Source organism: Primulina eburnea, chromosome 18 (genome assembly GCF_022965805.1).
Source record: "Primulina eburnea isolate SZY01 chromosome 18, ASM2296580v1, whole genome shotgun sequence".
NCBI classification, from domain to species: domain Eukaryota; kingdom Viridiplantae; phylum Streptophyta; class Magnoliopsida; order Lamiales; family Gesneriaceae; genus Primulina; species Primulina eburnea.
The window spans coordinates 27158644-27177609 of record NC_133118.1 but is presented as its reverse complement, the minus strand read 5'-3'; the positions used below and the strand labels follow the sequence as shown (position 1 = coordinate 27177609).

Below are 18966 nucleotides of genomic sequence, written 5' to 3'. Positions count from 1 at the left end.
TTCAAAATCTTGATGACGCTTAACTACGTCATTTTTTCCAAAGCATGATCATGTTAAAGTTTATTATAATATATATAAATCTTAAGAATTTGAAAAAAAAAAAATAGGGAATTTATTTAAAGACAAGATAAATCAAATACATCACTTCTTTTTCTCATGCTAATAAAATAAAATTTCCATCGGCCCCAATTGTATATATTAATTTGTGGCCACTATCCAAGAAGAGATAATTTAAAGGCTTAAAGCCATCATCATTCCTATAATGATAGTGACACACATTTCCTTTTACATCTCAATCTCTTTTTCCAAAAGTTTATTACAATTCTTTTTGGTTTTTTATTTTAATATCCATGTTTATCTACCATATTTCAAGTTTATTTGCTCATCATACATAAATTTTATATTTATACACATTTATCATTTATGTATCAAGTGTGTACCTTTCAGAAGTTCCACCGACGCGTTTTTTTTTCTTTTATAATATCTATAAAAATTACCCTCACAAGACTACGAAACTAATGAAATATGTCATAAGAAGATGTTCGAGTTGATAGAGTAGGTGTGTACTTTGATCAATGTTCATGAGTTTGCTTCCGCTTACCAACTCCATGGAGCAATATGTTACAATTGAAACACGGAAGAATCGAAATCTTAGATCAAAACACTATGTATGGATGGTATGAACTGTCCAAACAAGAATTTTTGAACAGCGAACAACCAGTTCGGATATTCACAACCAAGAAGTGCTTGATTCTCTTTAGGATAGGCCCTGAAAGGAGAAAGAAGGATGGAATGCCAACGGACGTCTATTATTGAATATTGAACGAACTTGCCCAGAAAGTTATTTTGTTAACCCGAACGTTTATCCAGTGCACACAAAAAGATAACAGCCATGTCTTTTCATCTCATAAAAATATAAGAAGAAAAAAAATATTAAAAACTTAAAACAAAAATATCTTTACATAAATATGAACCGGATAAATATGTTTATTATATGAGAATATAAATGATGAAAAATACGAGGATATATAATTATTTCAATTATTACATAATCTAGCCAAGCGATATCACGGAACAAGAATATAAAAACAATCACAAATGTCTCGTTCTTGGCACCAATTGGAAGCTCTGTGAGTGTAAATATTCGCCAAAGAACAGGGCGTTGATGCTATAAATAAGTGGCTAGCGGCGTACGATGAAAGAGAGGCACTAGCGAAATTGCTGTGGCAATGATGAGGGAGAGGGACAAAGTGGGCGCAGCATAAGCACGTGGGCGTCGCCTTTCTCTCATTGCCTGCACGCTGCGACGGTGGCTTAGCAGCCTCCTGAGCTAAAAAACAATACTGCAAAAGGGGAAAAATCCCAGTTGAGAAATGATTGGAAGTAACTTGTGAGCATCAAAAGAGGAAAAAAACATTAAAATCTTCAGGTTGGTGTCCTTTTTTTTTTTTCTCGTATCTTACCTAAATTCGGTGACATGTTGCTGTTTAAGTGTTTTTTTTTTTGGAAAAATTATTCTGTGTTAGCTATGAAGGAGAAATTCTTTTTGCATGTCCATTTCGATTTTGGTGGAGAATTTGACTTATGTAAAAGGGTTATTACAACAGTGCTTTAATTTTCTTGAAAATGCAATTTTCTTGGAGTGTTCCTTAATTCTTGAAATTTGTTCTTCTTCAACTTCAAGTTTCCTCTGAGGTTGTTGGGATTATTTTGTTTTCCGTTTACTTTTTCAAGAATTTAAATTACACTAATCTCCGACGAAAAGATCTTGTTTGCAGCTGGAGGTAACATTTTCTGTGTTATTGCTAGTGTAGAACAGTGAAGTTTTCAGTTTGTTTTTGTTTGATTCTGAAATGGTACTGCCTTTTTCTGGTAAATTCTACAGTTTAGTGTCAAAATAGAAGGTTCAGAAGATGAAGTTTATGAAGCTTGGATCTCGCCCCGACACTTTCTATGCCACAGAGTCTGTTAGGTGATTTCGAATTTCAATTTTTTCTTCTTCTTTCATCTGTTTTCTTTTATATTGGGTTCTTTCAGTTTCTATCAAGAATATTTGTACATAATTATTTAGGTTAATTTGTTTGATGACAAAAGGTTAGAGTCTATCTGTTTCTTGATTCAGGTCTGTATCATCTGAGGTTTCAAGTGATCTTATCATCCAAGTCAAGGGAAGCAGATACTTACTCCATAAGGTAAATTCAAATTCCAACACAATTTTTTTAATGTTTTCAACTGATTAAAATATGATTATTGGATGCAAGAAATTTTGATACTTTTGAGGTTTTCATTGCACAGTTTCCGCTTTTGTCGAAGAGTCTGAGGTTGCAGAGCTTGTGCTTAGAAAGCCCTGAAGCTTCCCAGATCCAGATAGTCCAAATCCCTGATTTCCCAGCAGGACTGGAGGCATTTGAAGTCTGTGTAAAGTTCTGCTATGGCATAACAATCACTCTCAGTGCTTATAACCTTGTATCTGTCCGATGTGCGGCCGAGTATCTTCAAATGACAGAAGATGTTGAAAAGGGTAATTTGATATACAAGATTGAAGTGTTCTTCAATTCTTGTATCCTCCATGGTTGGAGGGACTCAATTGTAACTTTGCAAACTACCAAAGCCTCCCCTTTGTTATCAGAGGATCTTGGGATTACTGTTAGATGTGTTGAATCAATTGCCTCTAAAGTCTTAACCAATCCCACAAAGGTGAACTTATCACACAGTTATTCAAGAAAGGAGAGGGACAATCTGTCGTGTAATGGATCCGAGTTTCATATGAATAAGTCTGTGGGTAGTAGTACTAAAGGATGGTGGGGGGAAGATTTGGCGGAATTGGGGATCGATCTTTATTGGAGAACAATGATTGTCGTTAAAGCTGGTGGGAAGGTTCCTTCGAATCTTATTGGTGATGCGTTGCGAATTTATGCATCACGATGGCTACCTGATTTGCCCAAATTCACAGATATGGAAAAGGATGCCGAATCAGATCGTGGGTTGGATTCGAATGGAGAGAAAAGTTTGAAACCTAGGCTGCTCTTAGAATCAGTAGTTAGCTTACTACCAGCTGAGAAAGGTGCGGCGTCTTGCAGCTTTTTGTTGAAATTATTGAAGGCTGGTAATATTTTGAAAGCTTCTTCCACTATAAAAATGGAACTTGTAAGAAAGGTCGGTATTCAGTTGGATGAAGCAACACTTGGTGATTTGTTAATACCTAGTTTATCATCCAAAAATGGCCTGGTATATGATGTGGATATAGTTTTGAACATATTAGAGCAGTTCACGTTAAGAGGGCAGAGTCCCCCAATAAGCCCTTCGAGAATCAAGAAAGATTTTGAAAGACGGAGGTCTCGATCTGCTGAGAACCTCGATATCGAGTTTCAAGAAAGTAGGCGATCATCTTCTGCCTCACACAGCTCAAAACTTAAGGTGGGAAAGCTTGTGGATAAGTATCTTCAAGAAATCGCCCGTGAAAAGAATTTGCCTTTGTCGAAGTTCATTGCCATTGCGGAAGCTATTCCAGAATTCTCCAGGCTTAAACATGATGAACTGTACAAAGCCATTGACATTTACTTAAAGGTAAATTATAGAAAATATATTTAATTTTGTAAAGAAAGAACTCTTACCAATGGATTTTTCAACTAATTGTACAGGTACATCCCGAACTCAATAAGAGCGAACGGAAGAGCTTATGCCGTATATTGGACTGCAAAAGGCTATCACTGGAAGCTGGTATGCATGCTGCACAAAATGAAATGCTCCCATTAAGAGTTGTAGTGCAAGTTCTCTTCTTCGAGCAAGCTCGAACAGCGCAGAATGGTGGCCAAATGGCTGAGTTGCCGAGCGAAATCAAGGCCTTATTAGCAGCACACAAGAACCCTTTAAAGCACGCTGCTTCTTTTAGCACCAACATGACAGCAGAAGATCAGTTGAGTGTATCACGCCATAAATCGCCACACTCGAATGTTTCTACTCAGAAAATGAAACCGGTAGAAGAGAACAACTCAGATCCTAAGTTCCCAGATGGAGTCGAAAAATCTACGAAACTCAACTCCTTAAGCATGGTTCCAGATAGGCCAAAAAGAATGTTCAGCAAGTTGTGGTCAATCAGCAGAAGTGCAAGTGAAAAGAACTGAGAAATCTTGTTTAGTTTTTATTGTTTGTATTTGGTTCTTCATCTGCCAGAGTAAATTATACTTTGCCTTTATTGAGCTATTTTTCCATATCCTAATTCATGAAGTGTAATCACTAGGAAAATCAATTTCCTTGTGAATTATTGGTGTAGCCTGTGCTAATAATGATAAGGATACATGTTTTTTGCAAGAGAGAAAATTATATTGCAGTATCCTCTTTTCGAGCCAAACCGGTTTGACCGCAATATTTGAGGCTTGAGCTGTTGTAATAATGGACCTTTGACAACTCATGAAACTATTTCATATCCTAAATCACACAAGAAATTCAGATAGCACAATCAAGAAATGCAAAAACACAACTCTGGATCCTCGTATCATAGTTGTTCCATATTAGTCGAGTGGAAGCCCTCGAACTATTGAAGCACGGAGAGTCGATGCAGCAGACATCGGAATTAGCTAGCATTAGTGACGGATCAGTCAGCTGAAAGCCAACCAGGATAATTCATTTTATCCTCACAGTGTGTTTGGCAACCAGGATTTGGGAGGATTTCATGGGATTTGGATTTCAAAATCCTATTTTTACTGTTTGGCAAGATGTTAAAAAAAAAAATCGGATTTGCTTAGGATTTCATGGGATTTCAACAAGTATAACCAAATCCCATCAAATTTGATAAGATTTGGTGGGATTTGGATTTTAAAAACATAAAATTACTTTTTTATTCAACACATCATTCTCAAGCAAAAGTTTCTAAGGATAGTTTAGTAAAATTTTAAAATTCCAAATTCGAATCTTTTTTTCTCCAAACAAGAAATGGAGATGTAAATACCATTTTTAAATTTTAAACCAAACACCAAATGGAATTTCAAATACTTGAATTTCCAAATCCAAATCCAAATCCAATTCTAAATCCCACAAAATCCTCTCAAATTCTAGTTGTCAAACACATATATGATTCAAGAACTTGAACAATGGCGTGTTAATAATGTTCGAACTCAAACTCTAATCCGAGCCAGATCAAATAAAAAAAAATTCATCAAGTGTCAGCTAGGATTCACACATATTTGTAACAAAGTTGATCAAGTTCAAACATGAAAAATACTAATAATCTATTAGTTCAATTGAAGTAAAGAATATTTAAATTTTATATTCAATTTCTTGAAATGTGAACCATAATATCAAAAACTTTAATTATCATTATCTGAACCACAAGCAATGAGAGCTTCCGAATTATAACATTATCATTATTTTATAATTGCAGTAGCGAAAACATATACAATCTTTGATTTTACAAAAATAATAAAATATGAATTCAAGAGAAATGTCATTGTCTTGCTAAACCAACATTTTCATTTTCTCAATTTCTCAATTTCTATCTTATTTGGAGTCCTGAAATCCTTTATCTAAAATTTTCAATAAAAAGAAAGAAAATAAAAGTTTAGTTTTGGGCACTTAGTAGGGAAATAATCTGAGTTTATATATAGTTAAAAAATCAAACGATAATACAACAATATAATAATTCAATATTAGATGACAAGTATCAGTAACAATGAATCGTTATGAAAATATAATTGTCAAGTGATACAATGATGGTTTTGGACGCTGAAGTGAATAGTGTAGGCTAAAGAGCTGACTCCTATCAGTGGTGTAACACTTTTTCCAACATACTCAAATAGAACTCATACAATCGACTATTTATGAGTCAAGATGAACTCACATTTTCTGACCAAAGTTACGAACCCGGTTTTAAATCTGTTGTTCATTGGATTCACATTTGTCTAGTAGACTAGCAATATGGTATATACACCGTTGTCCAAGGCTGTAGTCATTCATTCATTTAGTCCATCACTCAATCTTTCAATCAGTAATTGTTGCGTATTTTTCGCTCGCAAGTGCACATTTGTCAAGTTTTAATATATATGAGTAAAGTATCATTCCCACGAGGAGTTTTTATGTAAAAATATATCAATGCTTGTAATTAGAATAGTCCCGAGTTTATTTAGAAAAATCAATAAATGTTTGGTTTGTTTAAAACAACTTAATTGCAAATAAATAATTAATCTAATCACCGAATGGAGAAATATCAACGAGAGAAAATATCTAGATGAGTGATTTCACTAAGTTTCCATGATAATTATTCCCGTTTGAATTTATACTCATGAATTTCAATTATTTAATGGTCAAGAACACTTAATTGTTTTATTCTCTCTTTCTCAAGTGACGAATAAATTGTATCATTCAAACTTTGATCCAAACATTCTTAATAAGAATCTAAGTTTAATTGATATATGCAAACGATGTTTTTACCTAGGCCTCGCTAAAGTTATTATAAACATTCAACAATATGTTTCCAATGATTTATAATCCTAATCCTTCTCTCAAGCTGTAAAATTAATCAGACAACAACAATTTATGGCCAATAAATTGCAATCGAATAAAAATAAAAAACACAATTAAACCAAAACGGAATTCAATCATATAAACAACCACGTCAAATCATCATGTCCACAAAGCTACATCATCATCTAGAATGGAAAATTAGTTCATAACGAAGTCTAAATAAAAACAACGCATGTTTGAAAGTTTAGACATCACAACACTAGAAAATAAAGATGAAGGAGTCAGATAACAAATCAGAAGTGGCGTCTCTGTCCCCAGAATCGTCGTTCTTCGTCTTCGTTATCGATCCTTCCGCTCCAGACCGTCGTCTCCGTGTTTTTTCTTGTTCTCTCGTCATTTTTCTCGCCAAAAAAGGCCCTCTTCTGCTGAACCCTCATTTCTTCTTTTATTTCCACCTCTGGGCCGTGAATTAAAGCCCATTTCATGTTTTCTCTCCGCCACGAGCGCCGCGCCGCTAGGGGCCCGCCTTTCGAAAGTATGGTGCCACGATGCGGGATTCTTAGCGCCTAGGCGCTAAGTCTTCGCATTGTAGTGTTGCGGCGCTTTTGATTCGGGTGCCCTAGCGCTGTAGCGCTTGATTGTGGCGCCTCAGCGCTTCTTCCCCTTTTAGGCCTTAGCGCTACGGCGCTTGATCCTTGGCGCTGCGGCTCTTGTACATCAACAACTCATGCCCAAAAACACCTCTAATTGTCTTCATTCGTCTAATAGTAGTTTATTTTTTGTACGACACAAAAACAACAAAAACCAAGCTTAATTATATTCGAAACTAACATAATTCAAATGGATTGACATATAAATTAAGTGCAATTCTTGCACTTATCAAACCCCCAAAACTTAAATTTTTGGTAGTCTCGAGCAAAATAAAAATAAGAACTCAATCAAAACTTTAACTCTAACAACTATAAGTCATGGATATGCAATCATTGACATTGGCCTCCGACTTATCCATTGTCATGTAATTCACAATTACTCAAGACTCTCGTGTGTGTGTGTGTGATATGTTAATGTTCATTTATTCAATCAAATGCTCAAATAAATTTACAACACTCGTTCGTCTTATGAATCAAGAGATCATCAGCTCAATTCAACTCACACTTCATTAAAATACAAATTCACTTACACAGACCACGTAGGACTTTATTGGTGATTATTTGACTCATAATATTTTCAACACATGTATACCAAAAATGATGTCACACAATGAGATGCTTACATGTAAATGATTTAATTTCATACTTGCTAACCATGTTTCTCATGTATCCATAGGCTCAACTTGAACAATTTTTCTCCACTAGTATATTGGATAAATGTGACAAGGTTAATAGCTCTTGTAGGCTTGTAATGTTAGGCTATGGTTCATTGCTACAATAAAAGATATGTAAATCAAAATTTGAGAGAAATATATGAATTTCATCATTTTCACTCATCTCATTCACCATCCACTTATTGTTTTCTCATCATTCATATCCTTCATTTCTCATATTTTTCTCTTCACCACTTTTGATTCATTCTTTTCATTGTTTTTCTTCTTTTTGTCTCTTTTTTCAACTCCTTTATACACATTTAATTTTCTTTTTCTTTTCAAGGAGTATTTGAATCATTAAAATACCAATTAACTTATTTATCTTAAAATTAGGTATGACAATAAGTGTTAAGCTTTATTTGGTAGTTGTTGTGGGGTATAGAATAAATACAAGTGGGGGCTAATTGTATGTCATTGACACACACCACTTGATTTTTAGTAGGCTCAAAATGAGACATTAGAGATATTTCATGTTCATTTGGTAGGCTCGAATGTTCAAACGGTTCCAAAAATTGCCTAAATCATTCCTATGTCACATATTATCCGTAATTCGCCTCAAAAATTTTCAAGCAAGTTCTAGATTTCCGTCAATCTATTAGTCATTTCATACAACCAAATATATGCATTATTCAATTAAATGATATATGAGATAGGTGCACAAAGAAAAATCAAGCATCTCAATCAACTCGAGGCTCTATGGGCTAACAATTGACAATAAACAATGAAAACAGGCCCAAAGATATCGAGAAAAATTGCCTAGATCATCTCTGTGTTTGCAAAGGTGTCAGTCAATGTCATGCGAGAATTACTAAAGACCATATCTCCATTGTCTATTAGCATCACATGTATGTAAATTGTATCTATGCATTGATAGTATCAACAAACATGATAGTACAAAAGATCTGTAACTCCCAAGTTATTATGAACCTTGATATGCTTTAGGACCACAACTCCATTCTCATAATCGACCATACAATGACTTATCCACGACTCTTTCTAACAACTTTTTTTTTCTACTAGACTAGACTCTACTGTGCAAAGAATAAATAACCATGCAATTCCTAAAAATGAATTAACAACTGAAACTCAAATAAACTAAACAAAGCAAAGTAAAGCAGAATTAACGACCCTCCCAAACTTAAGTACGTGCATTGTCCTCAATGTATAGTAATAAATCAAGAAAAGCATGGGATCACTTACCTCGTACAGCGAGCATCGGGACTCCTTGTCCTCTCTTGAGGCACCCTCCTCGTCCTGGTCCTGGTCCTGGTCCTGGTCCTCGTCATAATTGTTTATAGGTCGGTGTGAAAAAGCTGGCAGGGGTGTAAATGGCTCGTCGGAAGCGCTAGTCGCAGGGAAGCGTTGTGCAAGAACACGAGTAAAATTGTGCACGTAATCCATGTGCTCGCGTGTGATCCGCCACTGTCACCTCATCATGCGCTCTATGTCATCGAGACGCTCGTGTGCGGTCTGTCCCTGCCTTGCACGTGCCTGTCGTGCGTGTGGTGCCTGTGAGGTGGGCTTTGACTGTGCTCCACTCCTTGAAGCATCTCCCAGACCACTAGCAATCTGTGTCCTTCTCTTATCTCTCGGGAGCTTCCCAACCAGTAAGATGTCGCAATTTTTATGCAATACCGGCTCGCTATCATACTATGTAACCCCCACTACATGACATAGGTCAGTGATCGTTGATGAATGGGGCATGCTAACGGTGGAGGTGCCCCAAGCAGCTTGCAAAATCGAAGTCATAATCACCCGGCCTGTGTCCATTGTCCTTTCGGTGATGATAGAATAAAACAAAGCTGCCTTCCTCTTCGTCACATCAGAAACATGCCCAGATGGCATCAACCGCGAGGCTACAAAGTGATACCAGTTGTACGCCTCCCTCTTCATGGACGTCGCAGGGAATGTGACCAGGGCTCATTATTGGCTTCCAAACCATGCCCAACTCACAAAATGTGGTTATGATTGTCTCGTAGGGATAAGCCTCTCGCATGAACACCGTGTACTCATCTGTGTCGTAATCAAGCATCGAATACAAAGAATTGATCGTTTTGATATCGAAGGCAACCATCCGCCCCAGAATCTTCACGTGATAACCCTCATGTTTAACCTTTAGATTGACATAAAATTCTCGCACAAGGGAAATCACATCGTCTGCCGGTGTTTTCACAAACTCTTCCCAATTTAGATTCTTAGAAAGAACGAATGTCTCGCAACCCGGGACGCTTCGATCCATCCCTCTCTCCCAACTGCATGCTTTTGTCTTATAATTCAGAGTAATTTTCAGCAGCAACGGCATCCCAGAACTTTCGTTTATCAAAATTAGCAGTAGACGACTCGTCATCCCCAGACTCACCACGCTTAATTTTCTTTTTTCCGAGGCATGATTCAATTCAATGAAGACCTTGCTCAACAATTTTTCCCACAACAATGCCTCGCAAAACGATATTCCAACAATGCAACACACAAAATATCAATCAAACACTACTTCCCTTACAACATGAAATACTGCAAATCAATAATTCTCAAAAACAACCTCACTCAAACAATATATCTAACACCTTTTAAGCACAACTTCAGGAATCCTATTCAACTAAATCCCAAGTATGAAAATCAAGAATCGCGATACCAATAACAAATACCTTGTTGTAGAGGGCTTAATTTTATTGCACTTCGTCCGGGGTCGACTTGTTGAAGAACTTTCATTGAAATCTTGAGCCAACGGCGAATAGGAGTGAGATGTTAAGGTGAATTCCGCTTAAGATTGATTTTTGTGGTGTTTTGTGGAGTTTGGAAGAAGAAATTGTGGTGAGGAGGGGAGATTTTTGGTGGTGGTGTGGAGGGGAGCCGTGGGGCTGAATAAATAGCGTTGTGGCGCTAATGCTTCGGCCCCTACTACGTCATGGTGCTAATAACTAGCGCCTAGGAGCTTTTCTTTTCGAAAGTATGGTGCCGCGACGCTGGATTCTTAGCGCCTAAGTGCTAAGTCTTGGCATGTTTTGGAGCTGCGACGCCTACTATATGGCGTCTCGGCGCTCAGTCTCCTGAAATTTTGTCCAATTAAGATCTTTTTCATGTCTTTTCAACCCTTATCTGCATAATAAAACACGTATCAATGCCTAATCTTCACATGCATAATTTAAAAAAAATTAGAGAACATAAAAGCAATTATACTACTGAAAATGAATAAAATAACGAAAGCAGTAAAATATACTGATAGGGTTGCCACCTACAAGCGCTTGGATTAACGTCGTCAGCCCGAGTGTCACCAGTCTGCTCAATTTGGTTTGCTCAAACTAACAATGTCGATATTCCTTACTTCGGTCCCATAGTAAGGCTTAACCCGCTGTCCGTTCCCCTGAAGGTTCTTCCATCACTGCACATTAGTTCGATGGCCCCATGAGGATACACTGTCTCCACAACAAACTGTCCTGACCATCTTAATTTCAACTTTCCTGGGAACAATTTCAGACGAGAATTGAATAATAGTACTTGTTGTCCCGGTTTGTAGCTAAATTCGTGCATAAGAAAATCTTCACAAGGTTTGGAACACCGAGGGCCATTATAAGTGACGAAGGTACGCATTTTTGCCATAAAATTTTCCACTCACTTTAGGTTAAATACAGTGTGAAGCATAAAGTAGCGCTAACATATCATCCCCAGCCGAATGGACAAGCTGAAATATCCAACCAAAAAATTAAACAAATACTGGAGAAGACTGTCAACATTAACAGAAGGATTGGGCACTCAAGTTGGATGATGCGATGTAGGCATACCGAACTGCATTCAAATATCTTATGCCTCCAACCGAAAACTTTTCTTTAATCATTTTTAAAAATTTTTTATTCTCACAAAAAGGGAGAACCATTTAATTTTTTTTAATTTTTTTAAAAAAATTAAATTATTTAAAATAGCTTTAACTATTCAAGTTTTGTGATCATCAAAAAATGGGAGATTGTTGGAACATTTCTTGTTCGCAATCTTGATTTTGATGATAACTAACTTGTTATTTTGTTTCTAATGATTTACCTAAGTGCGCAGGAATTTGGAACTGATCAGTTAATCGAGCCAAAACTGAAGCTAACAGATGCGAACTGAAAGTGCCAGCTGATTGCCAAAACTGAATCAACTCAACTGATATATCAAAGAACAGTTCAACTGATTGTCCAGCTGATAAACAGTTCAGCAGTAGACCTTCAAAAGCCCGGCCAGCTGATGAAGTGCTCTACTGATGAAGAGCCCAGCTGACCAGTTCAACTGAAAGAGTGAAATCAGTTCAATTGACATGTCAATTGATTTCACCAGACCAACTGAATATCAGTTCAGACAACTAGTTAGGTGCATCCGTTAGGAATCAATCAGTTGCAGATCAAGATAAGTTTACCTAAGTGGATTCCAGCTACGCACAACGATAAAAAACTACTGCACAATCAAGGTACAATAATAGACGTTGCAACAACACTTAAATACAAAAAGTTCCAGCATAGATGTCTAAAAAGTCGAGACAAGAATCTCAAGGAACATATTCAAGCTGCAACAGATACAATTATTGAGTCTCACTGTACGATCATTTTCCCGCCTATAAATAGAATATCAGTGAAGACCAATATATAACAACAAGTGTGTGGAAAACAGAGGAAAAGGGCATGCATATTGCATATCAGCTTACAAGAAACAATCAGTCCAGAGGGAACACTTCATCATGTTATCAGCTTAGATTAGAAGCACAATTCCCTCAGTGTATGAGAACACTTTCGTGTTGTACTCAGAGATCAGTTCTCACACACACACCACCACTCAAATATAGTCTTGCACAAAGACAATAAACTTGTGTATGTATTCTTTGACACATAGACGTTAAATGATCGAGCAAAACTTGCACTACGGAATCCTCAATAAAAATATGATTTTGTATACTCAAAATTAATCGCAAGTGCACGATGTCAAGTAATAGTATAATGTATGTGAGTACGAGTATCGTTCCACCGAGGACTGTATTTAACAATTATTCTTTTCTGTTTTGAGATCTTTAGCAACGAAAATTTGATTGAGTGATTAATACTACTATGCTCAAAGAAAGATGCAAATAAAATGATTTAATAAGTAATGAATGAGAATTAATATCTAAAATGTTGTGTAAAATTCAATGAGAAATGAATTTGTTGGGAATTTCGGTTCACCTACCACTCGTTAATTAATTAATTCGTTCGAAAGTGATTAAATGCTTCCGACAGGATTTCCTATTCTATTGAACATACTCTCTCGAGCTATGCCAAACTAATTCTACTCAATGAAGTAATTAAATATCTTTAATTATTTATCAAGAGTGAATCTCATTTCGATCTATGAAATCTCCTAGTTTTCGACCCTAAGGACTATGACTATCAGCACGTATCCAATTTCATATATCTATGTAAATTGTAGATCCACGGATTATACTACTCGTTCCTATCACAAGTTATTCTCTCGAACTCACTCGCAATATAAAAACGTTGTTAAAGTTAGCTACACTCTAACAACACAATCAAACAATAGTATAATCAAGAATAACACAACAATCGAATGTAAATTAATTCAAATTAAAGTTTGGGGTAGGCTCCCCTTAAATCCCAACAAATATTAAAGTTTAGCTACTAAAATTCATAGTGACATTAAGCAAAACTAAGTTAAAATGATAAAAACTGAATAAAAATACTAGCGTTGACGAAAAACACGAAGAACGACGCCCGGAAAACTTCCAATCTTCAATCCAAGCGCAAAGTGCTCTCTTCAACTTTTGGTGGCTCAAGAATAATGTCTGAATAATCCCTATTTCGTGCCCTAATCCTTCCCATACCAGCCACCCCTCCAAAATAAGGTAATGATTCGGCTGCAAAATCTTGCCAAAATTAGGGGGCGCTCGGGCGGTAAAGAATTACCGCTCGAGCGCAACACTCTCTGTAGACTACCTGGAGCATACGGCTTCTGGCGCTCGGGCTGTAGAAAAGTACCGCTCGAGCGTCACATTCTCTGTAATTTCTTCATTGTGGATCATTTCTCAAGCTCGGGCGGTAGAATTTCACCGCCCGAGCACCACATCTTTTGTCCGTCTCTTCAGCAACTCGCTTCTCGTGCCCGAGCGGTAGAAAATTACCGCTCGGGCGCCAACCTTTCTGTACACAATCTTGTTGGCTTAGCACTTGGCCCCGAGTTCCGTTTTTCCGGCCATTTTTCCTGCAAATTCGTCACATCCAAGTGAGACACGATCACATGCAAATGTTTACTCTAAAATGAACAAAATGTAAACGAAATGTACGCATGCACAATGCAAACACACACAAACTAATGCAATAAAACACGTAAAAATCACACACATCAACCCCCTCATACTAACCTTTTGCTTGCCCTCAAGCAAAATAGGTTATAGACCACAATCAAAACACGAAACAAACACAAAAAGGAGGGTACTGAAACAACTAAAATGATGGTGAAGTAGCAAACCGGTATCTCATGCCTCAGCGGGTGTTTGAACCAAATCCACTTAGTCAAATCACAACATATATTACTGCCCCTTCAAAACATTGCACAACATTTGTTCTTTTCCAACAGTGTGTGGTTGTGTGCCGTGGATTTTTCTAGCTTGTGTTTCAGACAGTTTTATTCGCAAATCATGTGGGTTGCCAAATAGACAAGTCAACGCAAATCTCGCTCTCCTGAGTTCTGTTTCTATTTGGGACCGACCAGTAAACACATAAAGTGGTACAATTTCATGGTAAAACAACATAATGCATGGGGTCAATAGTTATAACTGCTCAACTGGCTCAGGGAGATTGGGAGTACGTAGATCATTTTCACTATGTCCTTGTCAGAAATTTTCTCTGACATTCCTCAACGCCTTACATCTCCTTCTTTTTTAGCATTTGGGATAGGATTTCATCCCTTTTCGGCTCCCCCACACCTTACATCCCCTTTATTATTCCAATTTTTTTTTGGTGCATAGTTTTCTCATACGTACTCCCTAGGCTTTGGTATATGTTTATTTATCTGGCCTAAGGATGAATTTTCAGGTCCTATGCATGATTGGAAGGAGGATGTTTGATACGTACTCTTGATTTGCTACTCGAATTCATACTACTGGTTAGTACCTCATATCAACAGACATTCATTCAAGTTCAACTCGCATCTAATGTTTCTCCGGTTCCCCTCACAGATTGTTTTGAACTTAACTGTCCTCGACACCACTATTAAAATCCACTATGTGCGCATAACGAAAATTCAATATACTTGGGGATTCACAACGAGTGATCAGACTAAATAACATGCAGTTCATTCGTCCCACAGTCATCATCGGCTACCAATTTACTAGTTTCACCATCACTGACACTCATGCAAGACAAATACGAACGCAAAAAAATAAGAAGACGTACGACGACCCCCTCATACTAGAAGTGTGCAATGTCCCCATTGCACAAAAGACTCAAAACACAGAAATGAAAACACAATTGCAGACTAATAAACATGAAAGCTAAAAACATGTTAGACTGAAACAACGATAAGAAAGAAAACAGAAAGCGGTAAAGAAATAAAAGTGCAAAGAAGGGAAACAGTAAACTCCCCTGGTCAAGACTCGTCGTCGTCGTGCTCAGGTGGTGGTACTCCGGAAGCATCCCTCTGCTGCTGGTAGTCGTACTGAAAATGGAACGGGGGAGGGGGTGGCATAGTCGGTGGGATGGTGCCTGGGTCAATGCCCCCGTGTATGAGCAAAGTGCGCATCATGGAGTCCATTTGAGCTGAATGGTCAATGAGGTACGAGTTGATCTGATTTTGATGTGTCATGAAGGCAAGGGTTTCATCGATTTTTTCACTTTGGGTTCGCCTCCGGGGTTGTGATGGCAGACGTCGTGGACGGCAGTGCGTGAGCCACCGGCTTCCTCCTCCTGAGTGTGGAAGTCACTGTTTCGTTTAGCACATTTCCGTTGGAGGTCGTCCACACAAATAGCCTTCATAGGCTGCAACCATTCCTCATCATCGCGAAATACTACTCCCGCCCTTGCACACAATTCGGAGATGATGGTGGGGAAGAACAAGCCGACATGACTATTGTTGGCCCTCAGTGTGATTTGCGAATTGGTAAGAGTTCCCACATTAATGTCGTATGTAAGGCTCGAGATTAATAGTCTTTATTGATGTGAAACTCGGAAGATATGAGAATGCATGACATGAAATGAGAGTTTTGAATAGGGTGAGGCCGAAACCACACCGCACCTGCGGTCCAAGAACCACCGTACCCGCGGTGCATGGACAGAAAGTTGGCAAATTTTAACGAAGCAACACCGCACCCGCGGTCGTCAAATTGTGAAAAATGAAAGTGCTGCCGAAGCATGAGCGCACCCGCGCTGAAGATGTCACCGCACCCGCGGTCATGCGTGTCACTTGAAAAATAATGACACCTGCCCTTGCCATGCATATATGTTATAGGTGTCTTCATTGCATCCATTTCAGCAGCTGAGAATTGAGAGGAAAAGGAATCAAGGGAAAGGAAAGCTCTTTCACTTTTGAAGCTAGATTGTACAAGATTTAGCCATCCAAATTTAAATTTGATTGCGGTTATGAGCTCCTCTCAGTATTAGCTATAAAAGGATGTAAGTTTCTTTAAATTCCAGCATGGTTTGAATTATAATTGTTGGAGAAACTCAGGTTTGATTTGTACTATGTATTTCCATGATTATGAGAAGCGTAGAATTGTAAACGAATCAAAGAACGGATATGTTACGCTATCGATATGAAATCTCAGCATGTTTAGAGTTAAATATGCAGATTTTGGGGTGCTATCATATGCTTATGATGATGTTCATAAATTGTGGAGATATGTTGAGGTTTGAGTTGATCTGTATCGAGAACTTACGCCGATATGCCGTCGAATGTTATTCAGATTTAATATCAAGTTCTATATGTATTGAATTGATTGAGAGATTGATAGAATGTACATTGGTGATTGCCATTTCAGATTGTATTGAAGATTTTGATATCGAGACTTCGACTACGACAGATTGTACTACAAGAAGGTATAATTCATGTGATTGTAGGGAAGACACGACTCGAATCAGATTTGATTATAGTTTCCCAACCAAATCACATACTAGATTTATTTATTTATGTCTTTGATATATTTGGATTTGTTTATAGATTTATATTAAAATCTTTTGATATGATCATGCATTGTCTATAGATTTATATTCGAGCATTGAGGTAGGAGAGTCATTGACAGATTTGTCAAAACTAGACGTTCGGTGTATCGACGCATAGGAGCAGACTCCCTCTGATTGTAGACATTCGATACAGGCACGACCGAAGTCTAGGAGTAAGACGTACAGTTACCCCGATTGGGAGGGTAGGTAATAGACAGTGACGTCTTATTCACCCCGGGATCCCTAGAGTAGAGTCGAGTTGAGTCAAGACATGAATTGATTTGCATTGCATGTTTTTATAGCTTGGTTTCATAGACTATGGAACCTATGATTTATGTTACATGCATGATATGGTGTTTTATGATTTTATTATGCATATGCATGCATACATGTTTTATACTGGGAGTTGTTCTCATCGGAGTTTCCGGCTGTTGTTATGTCTGTATGTGTGCATAACAACAGGTGGGGCAGGATCTGGGTCACGACAGAGATGAGTTCGAGATAGCGTGGTGACTACGGGCGCAGAAGAGGACTAGTGGCTTTTACTAGACTTGTAGTATTTGTAATTATGGTTTGTATTAAACTTTACACTAGTTTGGATTGATGTATTAGAACAGGACAGGTTGTATGTTTATACAAATAAATAAAAAACTTGTGCTTGTTTATATACATTTGAATGAATGTTAAAAAGCGAAAATTTGACCCACATTTTCTCACAAATCCATTTAATTCCAGATAGAATTGAGTTAGAGCCCGGGTCCCCACAACAGGTGGTATCAGAGCAGTATGTTCTGTAGACTGAGATAGAATAGAATGAGCGGGGTAGATTGAGTCATCTTCCTTGCTTTTGATGTGCTAGCATGATTTATTGCTTTCCATATTATATGTTGTTGTATTATCTGATTTGATTTACAGCATATAATTTTCAAGCCTGAATCAGAACTGATTCTCGATCAGAGGTATATGATCAGAAGAGGGCTGAGACAGAGGGTATAGACTATATACTAATCTGTTTGATTATCAGATATGCCGCCTAGAAGAGTACCACAGCCAGCTGCCGGACAAGTGCCAGAACAGTGGAGTACGTCAGGCACTCAGATGGACGTGACCGCTACACCAATGGAGACTCTGTTGAAGCGGTTTCAGTCGTTCCGACCCCCAACGTGGAAAGGCACTGAGAATGCAGCTGATTGCGAGAGTTGGCTGGATGACATAGAAATGTTGTTCGAATCACTTGCCTATTCAGATGAACGGAGAGTAAAGCAGATTGGTCATCAATTGCAAGAAGTGGCCAAGAGTTGGTGGCTAACGGCGAAACGAGCCCTAGAACATCGAGGTATTGATATTACTTGGAAAGTTTTTAAAGATGAATTTTATCAACGTTTCTTTCCAGTATCATACCGAAAAGACAAAGGGGCGGAGTTCGCCAATTTGAGACAGGGCCAGTGGAACGTAGAGGAGTATGTCGCCAAATTTTGGTCCTTGCTTCGATTTGCACCACATGTAGCAGGGAATGATGAGGCAGTTGCCGATCAGTTCATAAACGGTTTGAATCCAGATATCTTCACCTTGGTGAACACGGGGCGACCTAACACCTTTTCTGAGGTGCTGAATCGAGCAAAGGGAGCAGAGGCTGGTTTGATCAGACAGCGAGGAGCTTCCTACAGTGTTCAGGGTCAGAGAGCGACGCCACCGCCTGCTGCACAGTTTCCACCACCTCCTCCTCGATATGATAGTGGAAGCAGTAGTGGCAAGAAAGAGTTTTTGAAATCTAAGGGTAAGCAGTTTAAGAGAGCAGGGAGCAGTTCGTCGAGCTCCAGTGGATCCCGACAGAGAGGTCAGAGTCAGAGCTCAGAGTACAGTAGTGTTTATTGCGGTTCGTGTGGTGGTAGGCATGCCACTGAGCAGTGCCAGGGAGTGATGGGCAGATGTAACATAAGCAGACAACAGGGGCACTTTGCCAGAGTTTGTCCC

The 18966-nt window shown here is 38.1% G+C and overlaps 1 protein-coding gene across 2 annotated transcripts; it reads left to right on the top strand.

Moving 5' to 3' along the window:
- The first annotated feature begins 1065 nt into the window (after window positions 1-1065).
- Window positions 1066-4307, top strand: LOC140819718 (BTB/POZ domain-containing protein At1g67900-like). Of its 2 annotated transcripts, none has more exons than XM_073179897.1 (5): window positions 1066-1429; window positions 1886-1972; window positions 2123-2192; window positions 2296-3567; window positions 3642-4307. In XM_073179897.1, the coding sequence occupies exons 2-5, from the start codon at window positions 1914-1916 to the stop codon at window positions 4122-4124; spliced, it is 1884 nt and encodes a 627-aa protein (XP_073035998.1). In that variant the 5' UTR covers window positions 1066-1429; window positions 1886-1913; the 3' UTR covers window positions 4125-4307. The 2 variants fall into 2 exon arrangements, with proteins under 2 accessions (XP_073035998.1, XP_073035999.1); XM_073179898.1 differs by lacking the exon at window positions 1066-1429 and adding an exon at window positions 1534-1784.
- The last annotated feature ends 14659 nt before the right edge of the window (window positions 4308-18966 follow it).

Bases quoted from the DNA above. Each gene is read 5' to 3' on its own strand.
- LOC140819718 (XM_073179897.1), top strand. From the start codon at position 1,914: ATGAAGTTTATGAAGCTTGGATCTCGCCCCGACACTTTCTATGCCACA. The intron at 1,973-2,122 runs GTGATTTCGAAT...TTCTTGATTCAG, and splicing joins TATGCCACAGAGTCTGTTAG to GTCTGTATCATCTGAGGTTT. The intron at 3,568-3,641 runs GTAAATTATAGA...CTAATTGTACAG, and splicing joins CCATTGACATTTACTTAAAG to GTACATCCCGAACTCAATAA.